We start from the raw sequence: 17,075 nt of genomic DNA on the forward strand, positions 1-17,075 counted from the left end.
CAGTCTTCTTTAGTCTCGATAGCACAAATACAGCGCACTGTTGGGCACAAAGGAAATACGAAAGGTAAGCCTTTACACGATACGACCACTGCTGTGGAAACAATACTCAAGTTGTTTTCCTTTCTTGAAGAATTTTAACGATCTTTTTTGTTACGCAAAATAACGAAAGTACTATTGTCTTTATATTGTTCAAACAAAGTAGAAAATCTGTTTTGATGCCATTTTAATTTATTTTGGCGTTAAGCCCGCAAGCAGTACAAATAAAATCAAATTATTTTTTAAAACCAAAACATTCCCGTGGACCAAAGCTAGACCCAAATGAATCCCCTTGGGCCAAAATTAAGCCCTAAAAGTTACATGTCTTTTAAATATTCAAAACTGAATATGTTATTAAGAAAATTGCGTAAAAACATCAACAGAAATACTGCAAAGTATGTATGGCAGTCTTTGGTTTAAAAAAGTTTCATTTCACGGCAGAGATATTTAAGGACTCCAATGTAACTGTAATCAAACGGGATTTCTGAAACCGATAAACCATCGGGTTTTCATCTAACAAGTGCGCAACATTTATTCCGTGTTGAAGACCATTGTAAACTGTTCGTTTTGTATGAAACCATTCTAATTACGCATGCAGATATGGAGTATTTTTACTCTTTTTTTTATAATTTATTTTTGTATTTTCGTTTTCAATTGTACCTGTACGATAACATTTAAAAAATAAAACAGATTTAACACTGGGATATAGCGATGGCATAACAAGTCAATTTTGTTCATGCCCTTGAATAAATTAAATTTGTATCTATAGAAACTCAAGGCGGCCTTAAATTAACGCACTGTGTCAAAAGCTTTCTAACACAAAATACAAAACAAAGCCACTGTACATGTATTGTATTTGAGTACTTTTCATTTTTCATTTTCTCTCATTTTCTACTGCTCAACTAACTTCGCTTCAGTTTGAAATCTAAGGCAAGAAAATTGTCTGGAGGTGTCTTTGCTTTGGCCTTTCAACATGGGATTAAACTGAAGTTAAAAAGATTATTTCACGAAACTGTATGGAATACAAATTTAATAACAATTATGCTTATCGAGATTTTGGCCAGTGGCAATAGAGGAAATGAAGGTAGAGCAGCGATATTATAAAGAGACCATGGGTTAGTAGGTGTGATCGAAAAACAATCCTAACTGAAATATTGTTGATTCGTCTTGATAAGTGCGCGTGTATGGTTCGGTACTGCCGCACGGAGCAGAAGGGAAGAGAGGGATTGAAGAAAGCCATGTAAGTAGTACTAATCAGTGAATAAAGCGCGTGTACTTCCGAAACAAAGCATAACTAAGGAAATAACTTTTCATGTACTCTGTTTATTTATTTGCACTAACTCTTATTGCCTCCAATGTTCATCAATATGATCTGCCAATCAAATAAACGTGGCTGACACGTGATATTCTTATCTATGAACACGTTGCAACCGCGTTTTAACGAGACCGTTCGGGGAGTCCCAAGATTCAATGCAGCAGTACAAAATAAAAAAAAATATGTTATCTTTATTGAGACACGATGAGGATTAAAGCTATAAGCTTGTGGGGCCGTGTATTCCCGATCAAATTTAAATTTGGAAGTGTTGGTTTTTGGGGAGAGAGGAAAACCGGAGAACACGCGGAAAAACCCTCGGAGCAGGGACAAGAACCAACAACAAACCGCATAACTCGGACTGACATAAGAAAGATTAAGCTGCACTTTCTAGCAGCAACCGGCAAGCGTAAGAATGCTGCTAATTATGTTTACTTTTTCTCTAATTATCGAATAAATCCATCAGAAAAATACAAAATAATTTACTTCTTGGCCACAAACACGAAACTACAGTTAAATCCCGATAATTCAAACATTCAAGGGAAATCGAGAAAAGTTCGAGATATCGGGAGTTCGAGTTATCAAGGGTAAAAGTAGTAAGAAACTGACCAAAAGCGGAATCGAAGAAGGTTCGAGTTAGCGGGAGGTTTGAGTTATTGAGGTTTCGAGCTGTCGGGACTCAACTGTACTCACTTTGACATATAAGCCGGAAAACGAAAATGACAATTTTTGTCGTTTGCGGGATAAAGAAATGTAAAGCTTGACCTCTCTTTAAAATAACTTCAGCTATTACGATGTGTACATTTTAACAGGGAATAATGCTTTGCAATTGAAAAAGGCGGAGACGGACAGTGTTCTTTATTCCGTGTTACAATGTGTCTAACATGTAACTTTTGACTTTCTTTTCTTATCAGATAAAGAACATCAATCAGAGCTTGCTGCTGAGTTTATTATGAAGTGTCACGTGGTCTTAGCTATATTTTGTGTCGTTGTCTCGCTGTACGTGGTTTTTCTCTGTAACCTCGGTCCAGTCTCCCATTTAGTTCAAGAAAAGAATTACAACAGGATGGAGCAGCATTTCATTTTCCATGGAAAAGATCGACTACAACGAGAAGAAATCTCTAACGGAGGAAAAGGAACAAAGGAGTCTGAGATCGCGCAAGGAATTCAGTCGAGTTACAAACTGCAAGGAACCACCAACAAAATGCTGTTTAGCGAAAGGGCTGGAACCAAACATCCACAGAAGTCTGCTCCGAGAACAAACCTCATCATATTAAGCCCGGGTAGAGGAGGATCTTCTTTTCTTGGGGAATTGTTTGACAGCAATCCTCAAATCATGTACTGGTTCGAGCCGCTTCGTGTCGTTGAACAAAAACTATTTAAAGTCGATTTGCTCCGAGAAGGAAAGGAAAACATAAATTATAAAAAAACGTGTGTCAACATAATCGACAGTTTCTTTAAATGCGATTTCAGTAATATCACCAATTCTACTTTATCTAAATTCTCAAGGGACAACTCTCGTCGTCAAAGCAAAGCGCTTACCAGTGGTTATTTATGTCCAAATGGAAGATGTCTTCCGTTCTCAAATGCGCTGCTTAGCAAGGCTTGTAACGCTTACAAACATACGGTTATCAAAATTTTGCACTCTCGTGTGCCGAACAAAACAATACAAGGTCTCCATGAGCTCTTCCAACAACAAGACAGATATGATGTAAAACTTATTCACTTGGTTCGTGATCCCAGAGCTGTGATTTACTCCAGAGTTTATTCAGTTAAATGGATAAAAAGAAGCTATTTGGATCAAGATTTTCGTTTTAACGTTCATCAGATTTGTGATCCAATAGAGCAGAATATACGAATGGGTTTGTTATATCCCCCGCCTTGGCTAAGAAATCGGTTTAAAGTAATTCGTTACGAAGACCTCGCGATCAATACAGAAAATATAGCACATGATTTGTACAAATTTGCGGGACTTGATTGGTCTGCGAGCGTGGATGAATGGATATCTGCTCATAACAGACCGCCAAACAATCCGAAAGAAAAGAGAGCTTACTCCCTTTACCGAAATGCTTCTCATGTTATTGACAAGTGGAAAAATGCACCGAAGGAATTAATAAAAGTTGTGGAGGATATCTGTGGAGATTTAATGGATATGCTTGGCTACGAAAAATGGATAACTAAGGACAGTAATTTCTCAATTTAATTGGACAGGAATGGTGTCTCGCATCACGCTGTTGACCTTCACTTCAATAAAAAAATATGTATTATAAGGGCAACATCTCAGAATTAGTAATATTGGACGATATGTGTGGACTGTAACAAGGATTCTAAGGACAGCTCCTTCGATTTGAAATATGAGAATATTTTGTAGTGTTTGTTGTTGATTGTGGGGACACCATCTCAGAATAGTTTAAGAATTTGTGTGGTTGTAAAGAAACCTTATCAGAATTAGAAATATTAAAGAGTTTTGTGGTTATGTTTACACTATATCAGAATATTAAATACTAAAGTATTTGTATGGATTATAACATTATAGAATTAGAAATATTGACAGTATCTCAGAATTGTGAATATCAATATTCATAACCGTATAAATTCTTTAACATTAAAAAATTTGTAAATTACAAACCGGCAAAGTTCGAAATATATTAACTTACTTAAAATAATAATAATAAACTTACTTGAAATAAAGGTTCGTTCCAGAAAGTCTGCTTCGAATCTATTTACTTACATTGAAGACCATGAAGACCGTATTGCTTTTATTTGCCGAATGACAGACTTTACAAAACGCACTGAAAGCGCTTAAGTGGCATTCCCGCAAAAAGCGGTCCAGTCGACTTCGCCACCAAAGGTAGTTTTCGGTCGTTTGTTCTCCACATCGTTGGCGCGAGCGATCGCCGCTTGCAGCTAGTCATTCAGAAATTCGGAAAAGAAAGAGATTGCTCGGTCTAAGAAAAATATCATTGAAGCTACTTGCGCCCAGCCTTCTTTTAAACACTCGATCGTTCATTTTCGCTGTTTATTAGCATTTGTATTGTTCAAATGTCGCATATGATGGCTGTACGCTGTAACAAACAGTAGTAAGATAAAGATAAAACATTTCTGAACATTTTACAAAACTACAGTAAGTCACCTTAAAAAGCAGTGAATTCCGGGATTTAATTGGGCTATCAAATTACAACAATAGGCGAAGAACGATACTAAAGAAGCAAAAATAGAAAATACGTGTTTAGAATTTCTAACCAACCTTTGATGAATTTTCAGAGAAAGTGAATTTTGCTGAGGGATCTATCTTAACTCTAACTGTCACCCTCGAGAAACACTTTCCTCTCACAGTAATTTCTCCGAAATCTTTGCAATTATGAAAGAAAATGATGCTTCCTAAGAAAAGGTTACAACCGGATGTATAACATGATAACGGCTGGGGCTAACTTGCGATGGACTAGCATCCTTTCCACTCCGGAGAGTAGCAATATCCCTTGTGGAATGATAGGGAAACTGGGAAAACCTCCGGTAGTATGACCTGTTGGTCGAGTGCGACTAACAAAAGGGTTACAATTTTCTCTACGTCTATTTTTCGTTGTAAACTCGATGTAAAGACGAAGGATATTTGAAATTGGATTAAAATATTGTGTGTAAAACGATACAAGAGCACTGTAAGAGTTTAAGATGTTACGCCATTGTCTTGGAAGCCCTTTATATAAATATATTAAAATAAAGCTAAGCCCCATTAGTTGTAATCTCACGACTGGATATTCAACTCAATGAAATATTCATAAACTTTAGAGAAAAGTACAATATTTCGGTTTTATTGAGAAACCGTCAGAACAGTTCACGGCTCGCTTTCAGGCCGTTGTTAAGTTCCACTCCGTTTGTTTTGATGTGCAATGCCTCTTTGAATATGTCAGTAGGGGAGTAAGCTCTTTAGTGTGGTTTTCTTCTAATTAAAAGCTTCCCTGCAGTCTCATTTAGCTATTTACCAATTGTGAGGTGTAGGTGTAGAGTTAACGGCGTCGTAGTTTTGTTCATGTGGAGGGAGACGAAATTGAGGCCCACTCAGAATGAACAAAAACATGAAGGAGGTTAATATTTCTACATCCGGATCGAACAAGCCATAAGATTTTTACTATTTCTAATAGGAAAAAGGCTGCAAAAAATGCTAATCCGAGCTGGCGTTTCGGATCAACAAAGCGTCAGCGTACAGATGAAAAGCATTTGCCTCGCTCGTTTATCCAATCAAATTTGATTGCGCGATTCAGATCATCAGGACCACACGCAGAGCAGAAAATTATGAACTTCTTTTAACGATAAAAGTCCTGCTTTCGAAAACAATAATGCTATAACACTTCTTCCATTTCAAAACATTTTGCAGGCACATGATGTGAATGATGAAAAACTGTCCAATCAAATGACACACATGCAGAGCTTCAAGTAATAAAAGCCACACTCTTTGCATTGCTTCCCTTATACAAATTCAGCCTTCACAAGCGAGCGTAGCTATTAATATTCAGCCTTAAAACCTGCGTTTTAAAGTTAAAACTGTGTGGATTTGCTAAGGCTAAGTAGTTGTCGATAGTTTGTCGTCAGTTCGTTCTGTCCGCTGGTTTTGCTTTTGGTGTCGACTAAAAAACCCATTTTCTTTAATTGTTGTCCAGATCTTCTAAAATGGTGAACAGCTTACCCAAAGCAGTTGTGTTATGTTTGATGATGGTGATATCGCATTTGCCTAGAGGTATGCTTCCTTGTTGAATTAATATATATGGGTTATTGACCAAGAGTGAGGTCAAGATGGCAGGATATTGGCCAAGTTCTTTTTTTGCGTGTTTATGGACCGAGACGAAGTCGAGGTCCATAAACACGCCAAAAAAGAACGAGGCCAATATCCTGCCTTCTTGACCGAACAAGCTTGGTCAATAAAGGATTTATTATATGACTTTTTTCGAGTACTGAAAAGGAAGCCAGTTACATGCACAATCAATGGCGCACGCTAAAATCATTTCATTGGTTTAAAAGTTTAACGAGTGACTGTCAAATTCTTGAATGAATCGAGACGAAATAAAACGACGCTACAACAGTGAAATTTACCTCTTTTAACCCTCAAAAGGATATTGAAATGGCTAAAATTGCAAATCAACGTTAAGTTTGAAAACTTAAAACAAGAATGTCAATTCCATCTGGCCGCCAGCTTTTGATTATTGGACGTTTTGCAGAGTATTTGCTCGCTTCAGGCGCTTTAGTGGTGCAAGCCTGCCGTCACGGTGACACGAGCTGAATATTGCAATTGTGATTGTTGAAAGCGTTTGGGACTTATAAATTCACGGGAAGAGCTTGAACTTTCCTACATCATTGATTTAAATGTTCGACCCGACCGTTATTCGACGTGAGCGTTAGAGGCTTTGGTGAAAAGATGTTTTAAAAGCTTACATTGCCTGGTTCGCCGTGCCGACCGCTTTCTCTATCAAGATTTACACAAACGACAAGTTTGCCGAATTCTTTATTCTTCAGGTATGTCACTGTCAGACTTCTCTCCCTTTTCCGCCGAACAAAGCCGATATCATGTCTTCAAGTCGCTTTGCGTTTTAATTTTTGTATTTATAGCTGGTTGTTGTGGCAAATATAATTCACGAAATTCGTTAACATTTGTTGTTTTTAAAATTAGTTTGTTCTCGTTCGCTTCAAGACCTATTTCTTTGTAATAGGACTCTCTTTCGCTAGAAACAGGCAGAAAATATTTGTGTTGTTTCGGTAAATGGTTTCATAGCTCAAGTTTACGACGGAAAAGCTTTTTGTAGTAGCGTCGACGGAGCAGAAAAGTTTTTTTTGCTTGCGGGAACACAGCGGGCGATCCCGAGCGGTCAAGATGGCTCCATCTTGACCGCTCGGGTAGCCAATCAGAGCACGCGATTCGTTTCATCTTGACCGCTCACGGAGCTAGTCATATAATAAGTTGGGATATTTCGATTTGAAATAGCAAGATTCCTTGCATAATGGTTACTTATCATGTATGACATTTTTGGTTTTCTCTTGCAGTCTAGCACTTTTTGTATGTTTTTTTTATAGGATGAAGCAATGCGCAAGACATCCGCTCTATACACAACTTTACATAAGAGGATCATTATCTTTTTATCAAATAGTTTTTATAAGAAATAATACGCATGACTGAATTACAGATAAACATTTTTTAACAAGTGAACGTGAACAGTTGCAAAGCAAGGAATCTATTTGTCGAGAAACCTCCAAGCATTTCATTTTTTCTACGATACCTCCACCAATTCGAAGACGATGTTCACCTGCAATTATGAACCGGTTACAGAAAGATTTATCAATTACCTTTTCTTTCAGAATCGTATGGAGCAAGCTGTCCGCCCATTCAGTGCCCAGGTAATTATCTTCTCATTGTTATTTTCGTATTATGATGCCCGAAGCTATTTTTCTTAGCGATGAATCACGTAGTTTTTGGCCGGAAAAATTTCTAGAAATGTCTTTGGTGTTTGGCATCGTAAATGAAAAATGTTCGGATTTGAAGAAAGTGTTATTTGTGTTTTACTCAGAGTAAAACGTTTTGAGATATTTTCAAAACCTCATTTGTTTAGAAAAAATTTTCATCAAAACCGAAAAATCGAATTTCTTTTATTTCGTCAGAAAGATCATTTTGTATATAAAGTTCCAACGAGTTTAAATTTTGTTTGCTTTACAAAAGTATGTCAACACGAAGCCTTTTTAAGTGCGAACGATTTCTTTTAACCAACCTAAATTTTTGCAAGTGCCACCAAACTTCAAAGATGTCGTCGACTAGCATTGGAGGCCGTGAAATTTTTGTCAGGCGAGAATATCTATTGTCATTCTCATCCCCATAGCCCTTTCATTTCTCTTAGCCCGCTGGGCCTTGGTACGAGAAAACCAAGGGCTCTGGAGATTGAATGGATGAATAAATGAATGAATGATTAAATGGGTATAATGGCGTGGCGAAAAACGATTTTCTAATACCTGAGTCGTTTTTCACAATTTTCAGTTTTAAGTTTAAAAATTTCTGACATTTTTCTTGTATTGGTTTCGAGAACTGTAGGCATTGACGGATTGTGCTCCTAAAAGTGACATATTATGCTATTAGCAGTGCTCGAAATTGTGCCAAATTATGCCAAAATTACGCCAGAATTCCCAAAATATGCTCCTGATTTCCGAAATTATGCTCACAAAATGACGTAGATTCTGTACATAGAGTCGCGCAATAACGACACCAAATTATGATGTTTAATTTTTCAAATATACTGTTGTAAATTTATTTCTGTTTTATGGCAGTTTGTATCGGCCGTCAGCTGTCAATACTACTATAAGCGTAGCTAAAACATGCATTTCAAGAACATAAACTACACCATATTTTTACTAAATGTTATGAATTTATGCTCCAAAAAGTGCTACAATTATGTTTTTTTTGCTCCAATTATGCCAAAAAATATGCTAGGAGAATCCGCCAAGGCCTATTCGAGGAGCTTCAAGCTGTGGAGTACTTTTCCTTCAGAGCTGATTGCTGTTGAATACAAGAGCCTGTATATACTTCGATTGTTGGAAACAGCAAGGACAAACCGATATAATACCATGAAATTACTTTAGCACGCTTTGGGCTCATTTTTGTTAATATGCTCTTCTGCAGGACGTATTTTTGGATAGGCTTATATTCGGAGGTCTTTTTATCTGAAGAAATTTAACGTTTCGTAAATTTAAGGTGCACATGAGAATTTTGCATGTTGAAACTGTCTCATTAAAACAAAACGATGCAACTTATCAGTAAACTAAGCTTTCAGTAAACTGTTAATAGGTCATTTCCGAGTTACCTTTTGAAATTTTCAAATGAAAATCAGTTTGATTTACATGAGAATGGACTTGTAGGTGAAACTGATTTTCATATGAATGGTTTCGCACGTAGACTCGTTTTGAAACAGAGGCAAAGGGTAACTCGGAAATGGCCTATTGAGCTTTTTCCTCGCAACAAGCCACCATGGCGTTGAAGGATAACCCAGTCTCTCCTATATGTGACATGCAGTATGATTAGCATTGTGTCAAAAATATAATAGCAAAGATTATAAGATTTTTTTATTTTTAAGGCATTGTTCCTGGATGCACTAAGAACTGCACTTGTTATCACAGTCTTTATTACGGTGGTTCGATGGTTTCATGTGACGATCGAGAGATAAAGAACATACCAAGAATCCAAATACAATCATTGCCGAACGATACTGTGAGCCTGTATGTATCAAGCCTTCGAAATGCGCGTTAATAATAATCTTAACAAGGTACAACTTTCCAAAGTTAACTAAATAGTTAAAGTGGTGATTATCATAGGAGTCTTTTCTTTAAATAAACTCTTTCATGACGTTTTCGAGTGTTAGCAAAGTATTAAGCTTTTTTACCTTCCTTTTGCTTTTAGCAACAGTTTAATCCAAATAAAACTGTAACTAAAAGCATAAACCTTGAATAATATCAATGCAAATTAGCTAAAAAACGTTCTTGTTTATATTTCGAGAAAAATAAAAAAAATCGAATGGAGCCACAGATAAACTTAAAAATATATAGAAAAGAGACCGCATGCAAAAATTGGGGCTTTTATCACGAAATTTAATCGGTCGCTTACGAAAGGACATTGCGGAACAGCTTTTATGAATTCATTCAAATTAACGTTCTTGTTTTAAAAATTTCGAGAAATATAAAATAATTCGGATGGAGCCACGGATAAACTTAAATAAGGTATAGAAAGGAGTCCGCATGCCAATTGGTGCTTTTATCACGCCGGTAACGATCATTACGCTAACCGACCTGACTACACAGGCTTTCTCTGTGGATTGAGTCAAAAGCCTTTCCAACGTCTACGAAGTTTAGGTACAGGGTTGCCTACCGAGTACCCTCCCCACAGCGGAGAGTAAGGTTATTCCTCTATACTAGAATTTTTATATTCTTTGAGATTTCCTTTCTTTGGCAGCTTGATAATAAGTCCTTGCTTACAGGGTTGGAGGATGTTCTCGAACATCCATATTTTTCCCAACAATTGACGGAATTGACTATGTTTGCCTTCAATAGTTCAGCCATGACAGAGTTAGTTCCTGACGCTTTCCCATTCTTCAATCTTTTTATAGCTTGTTTGACTTCAGCTTAAGTTGGTTCACTGACTGAAATCTCTTCAATGATGTCACCAAGTTCCAATTCATATACCTCTTCACTTAATACTGGGTTTTCTTGTTCGTCCATCTTGCCTGTACTTCCTCTTTTTTTGGAAGATTTCCATTTTTGTCCAACACTGCTGTGCTCTGCTTAGGTCTTTCCTTGCATAATATCTTAGTGAGCCCATATAGTGTCTTTATGTGTTGGTTTCTTGCAGCCTCATCATTCTCCAAGACCTAGTACCTATTTGCAAGGTGATGTTAAATCATTCTCCTTAACACCTCTTCATTCCTCAACTTTGCCGTATCATACTTGACTCTACTTCTTTTCTTCTCCGTTGTTTGCTTGCTCAATCTCAACTTGACTACTGTACATATAAGATGGTGGTCGCTTCCGATGTCTGCAGAGCTGCATACATACTCTCGTATTTTTCACTGAATTCCTAAATCGCCTGCTGATTAGCGCATGGTCTATCTGGTTCGTGGTATATCCATCTGGAGAAACCCATGTTGCTTTGTAGCTCTTTGTGTATGGTCTTAGGCGGAAACAATGTTCCATTCACACATTTCTCAAACCCTTTCTCCATTATCATTTCTTTGCCCAGCCCATGCTTACCCATCACTATTTCATAGGCCCAGTTTTAGTTTCCAGCCATAGCATTCATCTATCCTGTGCAGGGGCGGATCCAGGGTTTTTCAAAGGGGGGTGGCTGTTTATCAATATTTTTGTTTACTATATTGTTCAAGCCCCAGTTTATCATGTGGTGGGGGGTCTCAGGCTTTTAGGAAGTTCTTTGAAAGTGAAAGTGCTAATTTTTTTGTTGGGTTTGAGGCCCATATTTCATAGAGCCGTGGGCTCCATACCCCTAGGGGGTCTGGGGGCATGCCCCCTCAGAAAATTTTGAAAAGTTAAAGCCTCTTAGACGTGATTTCTGCGATTCTGAGAAAAGCTTTATACAGCTGTCAATTAAGTTATTAAACCAATCTTTTTCTATGATAATTTGGCAAAATATTCTTTCCTCTGAGAAAAAGTCTAGTTCTTATGAAATGAACAGTGATTGAAATTTAAAGTTGACAGGCCACAAACTTACAGGAAAGAACAGATATGCGTCTTTTTTTGCTCACCCACGTGCGTGGAAATTTTTAGCCCTTGGCAAAGTGGCGTGGGGACAACTTTGGCGGCTTCGCTTGCTTGTAAAATCGCTTCAATGCGAAAAAACGGTATGAAAACTCGCTAAAAAAGATGTAAATGGAGAAGAAAATCATTCCAGCAAGGCGAAAACAACCCTAATTTTTAAAGTTATACACACGTTTTGTTACATTAAGCCAGAAGTTCGTAAAACAGACTGTCGAAAATCTTCTATTTTGGAAAAATGGCCGTCCTTAACTTTAAAAGGCCGCCTGACTAATATGTTTATTTTCATTTTTCTGGTAGATCAAGGGGCGTGGCTAGCCACCCAATCCACCCCCCCTGGATCCGCCCCTGCTGTGACAATCAACATATCATGCTCATTTTCACTGTCAAACACATCCTGTTGCCTCCTGTTAATCTGCATCTTCAGTGTGTGCATATATATGGATGACCTTAAGTCTGATGTATCTGGAATAGAATCTGGCTTGAATAATCCTTCGCTGATCGGAGTCCATTCCATCAGAGATCTTGCTGCATTTGTTGACATCAGTATGCCTGTCCCCTCTCTGTGGTTGTCATCATGTCTTCCAGAGTAAATGATTGTTTCGCCTTCTGCACGTTGCATTGTTCCTTTTCCTGTCCAGTGTGTTTCACTGATGCGCATTATGTCAATATTTCTCCTTTTAATTTCTCTCCCCGCCTGTGCAATGTTGCCACTTTGGCATCAGTGCTTCATCAATTCTCTCCAATGAGGTACCGAAACAGCCCCCCTGTGAAATAGTCAAATCACAAGTACTCTGCTTCTGGTTTCTGTAATAATTATTTTTTTACGGGAGAGGGTTATCAGCCCTCTGCCCAACTCCCAACCTGGAAAGCCAGTGGGACCACTCTTCGTCTGACCCCTACCCTTCAACCTGTTTGGCATGGGTGTCACTGCCAGGAGTACAAGACTCCAGCCAACATAGCTCTAGGGGTCAATGAAACAAGCAAGCCACCCCACCACGAACAAGGTGGTGATCCCAATCGAGGCGAGAACCTAATCATTGCTTACTTTGAACATTTCTGGATTTATAAATAAAATCAGATCAAAACCCGGGATTGCCATATCCGCATGAAAGAGATCTGGAACCGAGAGTGTTGCCATAGCAACACCAAAATATGAAGCAAGTAATGTATTTCTTAGGGTACAATACTGGTGCCAAGTTTCAATTACTTTGCTTTAGTATTTACAGAGTTACCACTGATTCTGTGTTTTTACACCAATTACTTATGTACTGTCAAACTTATGACGTCATCAGTTATCTAATTTGCATAATACAAAATCGTTAATATCTCTGGAACGAGAAAAGATATCAGGAAAAGGAGAACACCACCTTTCTTCATTTTGAAAGGCCTTTCATATGAGTTCAACTTGGTTTTCATTTCATAGGCACTTTAAATCAGTAAATAAGCCGAACACAAGTTGAAACGGGGCTGTTGATGGTTATAAAAAAAGAAACAAACTGCCTCAAAAGGTACTATGTACGGTGGGACAATCAAAATAAAATAGAACTTATAGAAGATGGAGTATTCAGCAATCGTAGCCCGCTTATAGCAAAATCTACCAATTAGTTGTTGCTTGTGTTTGGTAAATACGTTTATCTTTTGCTTTCAAGATCTTTACGTGGGAACAAACTACAAGTAATTGCCAAGGAAGCATTCCAAGGACTTACAAGCCTGAAAAATCTGTAAGAGAGAATACATTTCCCTCGTCTTTGTTTGAGTATCATTGTAGTAACTGCAAATATTGAACATGTGTTTTAATAAAGGCAAAAATAAGATATCCAAATCGTATTTCTAGATTTTATGTAAAAAAATGGTTAAGCAACATTGTAAGTACAACTGCAGACGGATTTAACACACGACCATTGCGTTCGACCACTAAGGGAAGCGGTGGCCCAATGGTATGTCTGCTGAAACACAGTGACAGAAAAAAAACAGTATATTAACAGACTGTTTTATTTAATCAAGGTACCTTGACAGAAATGAAATAGAAGTTATTGAAGATGGAGCATTCAGCAATCTTAGCTCGCTGACAGATTTGTAAGTAGGCTACTATTGGCTAGCGTGTTTGGATTGCAGTGGAATACTGAGAAGCATGGACCGCACTGCCCCAGGCATATGTATTAAATTAATGTATAGCCTGAGGCTGTAAATAGTACACTTTTAGGAGTATTATTAACAAGAAACCAGATGATTTTTCGCGTATGATTTAGAATAAATATGCCCTTCTACATTTTTCATAGAATACAAATTGGATTCGCCCTACGGGCTCGTGTGTTTTATTAGCCATTGTAAAGTTACGCTTGTATATATATATCAACAGTGCACTCAAAATCAGGTGACTTTTTATATAGCTGATTCATTGAAAACGTGGCTAGTGTGTTTGGATTGCAATGTACTTCTGGGCGGTATATGCAAGGACTACACTGCCCACTGCATCAGTAATTAACAAATGAAAAATTTAGTGATGTATTGTAAAGACAGTAGAGTCTCGTGGATGAATTTCTTACTTATAGTAGGAGCCAGTTATTTTTTCCGTACAAATACAAATTTACAAAAAAAAAAATCTGGAAAAATTTAATCTCAAAAACAAATGTTATAAGCCGATGTTTAAAATCAATATGCGATGTGTCATGAGTACCATGGTCTCTAGATTTGCATAACAGCAATCATAAAAGTTCTTTAGACAAATAGTTTCGCTCGGACAGAGTCAGTTTGCACGTTTAAGTTCCGTAGAAGCTTGCAAATAAAAAGCATCTCTTTGATGGACAGTCTAATTTGCTTTTACACTTAGCAAGCACGTGAAACTGTTTTAAAAGACAGGCAAGCATTGTAGCATTTCCCACTGCATAAAATTAAAAACAAAACAATAAAATAAGGATGAATAAAATAGAACTTATAGATATGGAACATTCAGTAATCTTAGCTCGCTTATAGAAAAATCCACTGAATAATTGTAACCTTTGTTAGATTAATTAGTTTTTTTTTTATTTCAAGACTTTTAGATCGCAACCAACTACAATTAATTGTTAAGGACGCATTCCAAATACATCAATAAAAATACATAAAGGTACTATGTACGGTGGGACAATCAAAATAAAATAGAACTTATAGAAGATGGAGCATTCAGCAATCGTAGCTCGCTTATAGCAAAATCTACTGATTAGTTGTTATTCGTGTTAGGTAAATAAGTTTGTCTTTTGCTCTCAAGATATTTACGTTGGAACGAACTACAAGTAATTGCCAAGGAAGCATTCCAAGGACTGACAAGCCTGAAAACTCTGTAAGAGAGAATACATTTCCTTTGTCTTTGTTTGAGTATCGTTGTAGCAACTGCAAAAATTGAACATGTGTTTTAATAAAGGCAAAAATAAGATATCCAAATGGTGATCGTATGTCTAGTTTTTCTGTAAAGAATGGTTAAGCAACATTGTAAGTACAACTGCAGACGGATTTAACACACGACCATTGCGTTCGACCACTAAGGGAAGCGGTGGCCCAATGGTATGTCTAGATCTGCTGAAACACAGTGACAGAAAAAAAGGAGTATATTAACAGACTGTTTTATTTATAATATTTAATAATAATATTTAATACTTATATTGCGCTTTTTCTATAAAAATATTCAAAAGCGCATTACAATAATTATTATTAAACTAAATTAAAAAAGTTACACAATAAAAATGAATTTAAAATTACAATATTTACATATTAAAATTTCCAGAGTAATAGTGAAAGGTAGTAAAAAGTAAAATTTAAGAATCGCAATATTAAATCAAATGAATAACAAATCTAACTAAAAGACTTTCTAAATAAATATGTTTTAACAGAACGTTTAAAAGACTCGATGGATGTTTCCTGTCTTATTGGCAGAGGAAGACTGTTCCATAAGAATGGGGCAGCTATCAAAAACGCGCGATCTCCCAAAGTCTTTTTCGTTTTCAGCCGAGGTCTTTCTAACAATATACCATTATTGTTACGGCGTAGTTGATAATGTGAGGCCGGTAAGACAGAAACTAGGTCCTATTTGATAAAGACACCTTGAAAGAAATGAAATAGAAGTTATACATGTAGAAGATGGAGCATTCAGCAATCTTAGCTCGCTTATAGCAAAATCTACTGCTTAGTTGTTGCTTGTGTTTGATAAATAGAAGATAATACATGGTTGCGCGGAGATATGAAATTTATCTTCGAGTGTTCAAATCGATAGCTCACGAGTGAGCGCAGCGAATGAGTGAGTTATCGGTTTTGAACACGAGAAGATAAATTTTATATATCCAAGCAGCCATGTATTATTCTGTTTATTATATAAACCTACTAATTTAGGCCTCACGGAACGGTATCCCTCCCCCTTGGACCCCTGATGCCCATTTTTTTGAGACATGCGCAGAGTACTTTTTTTTGGGAAAACTGCTGTTCTAATGGATACGCGGGCTCAACTCGCTTGTGTTGACATTCAAGTTCACTCAAGCAAATTATTTTAAAATTGCAACAAAATGTCGAGCAGATGGGACGAAAAAGAGTTCACGGCAGTCAGTTTTCCCGGTTAAATCAACCGTCAGTAAAGAGGAAGAAAGAAATTGCCAATGAAAACGTGAAAAAAGTAGCTACAAACAGTGTCCGAGTAGATTTGAAAAGCCTGTCGAGCGAGGAAAAAATCGAAAAACTCGAGCGTGACTGTAAACGACTACAGGGTTAAAGTGCCGGCCTGAAGAGGACAATACAAACTCTACGACGAAGTATAGGTAAGTCTCTGCTCAAGTAGTCATCAAGCCGTCTATAAATTTCCTAAAAAGTGTTTCTTTAATTTTCTGAATTACCAGTAAAGGCCGCTTTCCGACAAATACATTAAAAATTCGTGGCGATGTCAATGCATGGCTATCGACATTGTCACTCTTAATTTTTAAATTCAAACTTTTGCATTACCACTTCAAGGGGACAAGGAATACTTAAAAGGAAAATAGTTTTAAAAAGTTTGTAAAATAAAGCAAACTAAATGGTGTAGTCTTTGTGTCTAAATACCAAACTTTAAGCGGTGGTTTTGGCGATCGAGTTGGACGCCGAGTTGCGAACAGACAAAAATTTAATAACATACTCTGGACTGGATATCACCGCTTCGCAAAAAAAGGGCTCCTTTATAGCTGGGTAAGTAATAAACAAGATTTGTATCGGAGCTAAATGCTCTTTTGAAAAAGCCTTCTCGTTCGAACCATTGAAAAATGTTCAAAATTAGATAGATATTTAGATTATTTTTAATTTTATGTGGCCGGCCGGCTTTCGTATATTACGCTAGTACTTTGGGTACTTTCGTAGGTTCATGTTAAAAAAAACCCCAGCCTTTTAACCAAAAGCGACCGTCAAACTTAAGTCTAGACTTAAATTTTGGGAGAATGCATTTTTT

General features: G+C 37.1%; 2 protein-coding genes across 2 annotated transcripts in view; both read left to right on the top strand.

The window, feature by feature from the left end:
• Nucleotides 1-2,300: 2,300 nt before the first annotated feature.
• On the top strand, nt 2,301-3,551 carry LOC144640534 (carbohydrate sulfotransferase 3-like). The gene has a single exon (XM_078499644.1). The coding sequence runs from the start codon at nt 2,301-2,303 to the stop codon at nt 3,549-3,551; it is 1,251 nt and encodes a 416-aa protein (XP_078355770.1).
• A 2,290-nt stretch (nt 3,552-5,841) lies between these two features.
• The window catches only part of LOC144642525 (uncharacterized), a 51,802-nt gene continuing 40,568 nt past the window's right edge, over nt 5,842-17,075 (top strand). Inside the window, exons 1-6 of the mRNA XM_078501495.1 lie at nt 5,842-6,080; nt 7,691-7,729; nt 9,451-9,592; nt 13,288-13,359; nt 13,643-13,714; nt 14,886-14,957. Of these exons, the coding sequence (XP_078357621.1) occupies nt 6,014-6,080; nt 7,691-7,729; nt 9,451-9,592; nt 13,288-13,359; nt 13,643-13,714; nt 14,886-14,957 (464 nt within the window). The 5' untranslated portion in view covers nt 5,842-6,013. The remainder of the gene's footprint in view (nt 6,081-7,690; nt 7,730-9,450; nt 9,593-13,287; nt 13,360-13,642; nt 13,715-14,885; nt 14,958-17,075) is intronic.

This window comes from Oculina patagonica, chromosome 2, assembly GCF_052425735.1.
Source record: "Oculina patagonica isolate OP01 chromosome 2, crgOcupat, whole genome shotgun sequence".
Taxonomy (NCBI): domain Eukaryota; kingdom Metazoa; phylum Cnidaria; class Anthozoa; order Scleractinia; family Oculinidae; genus Oculina; species Oculina patagonica.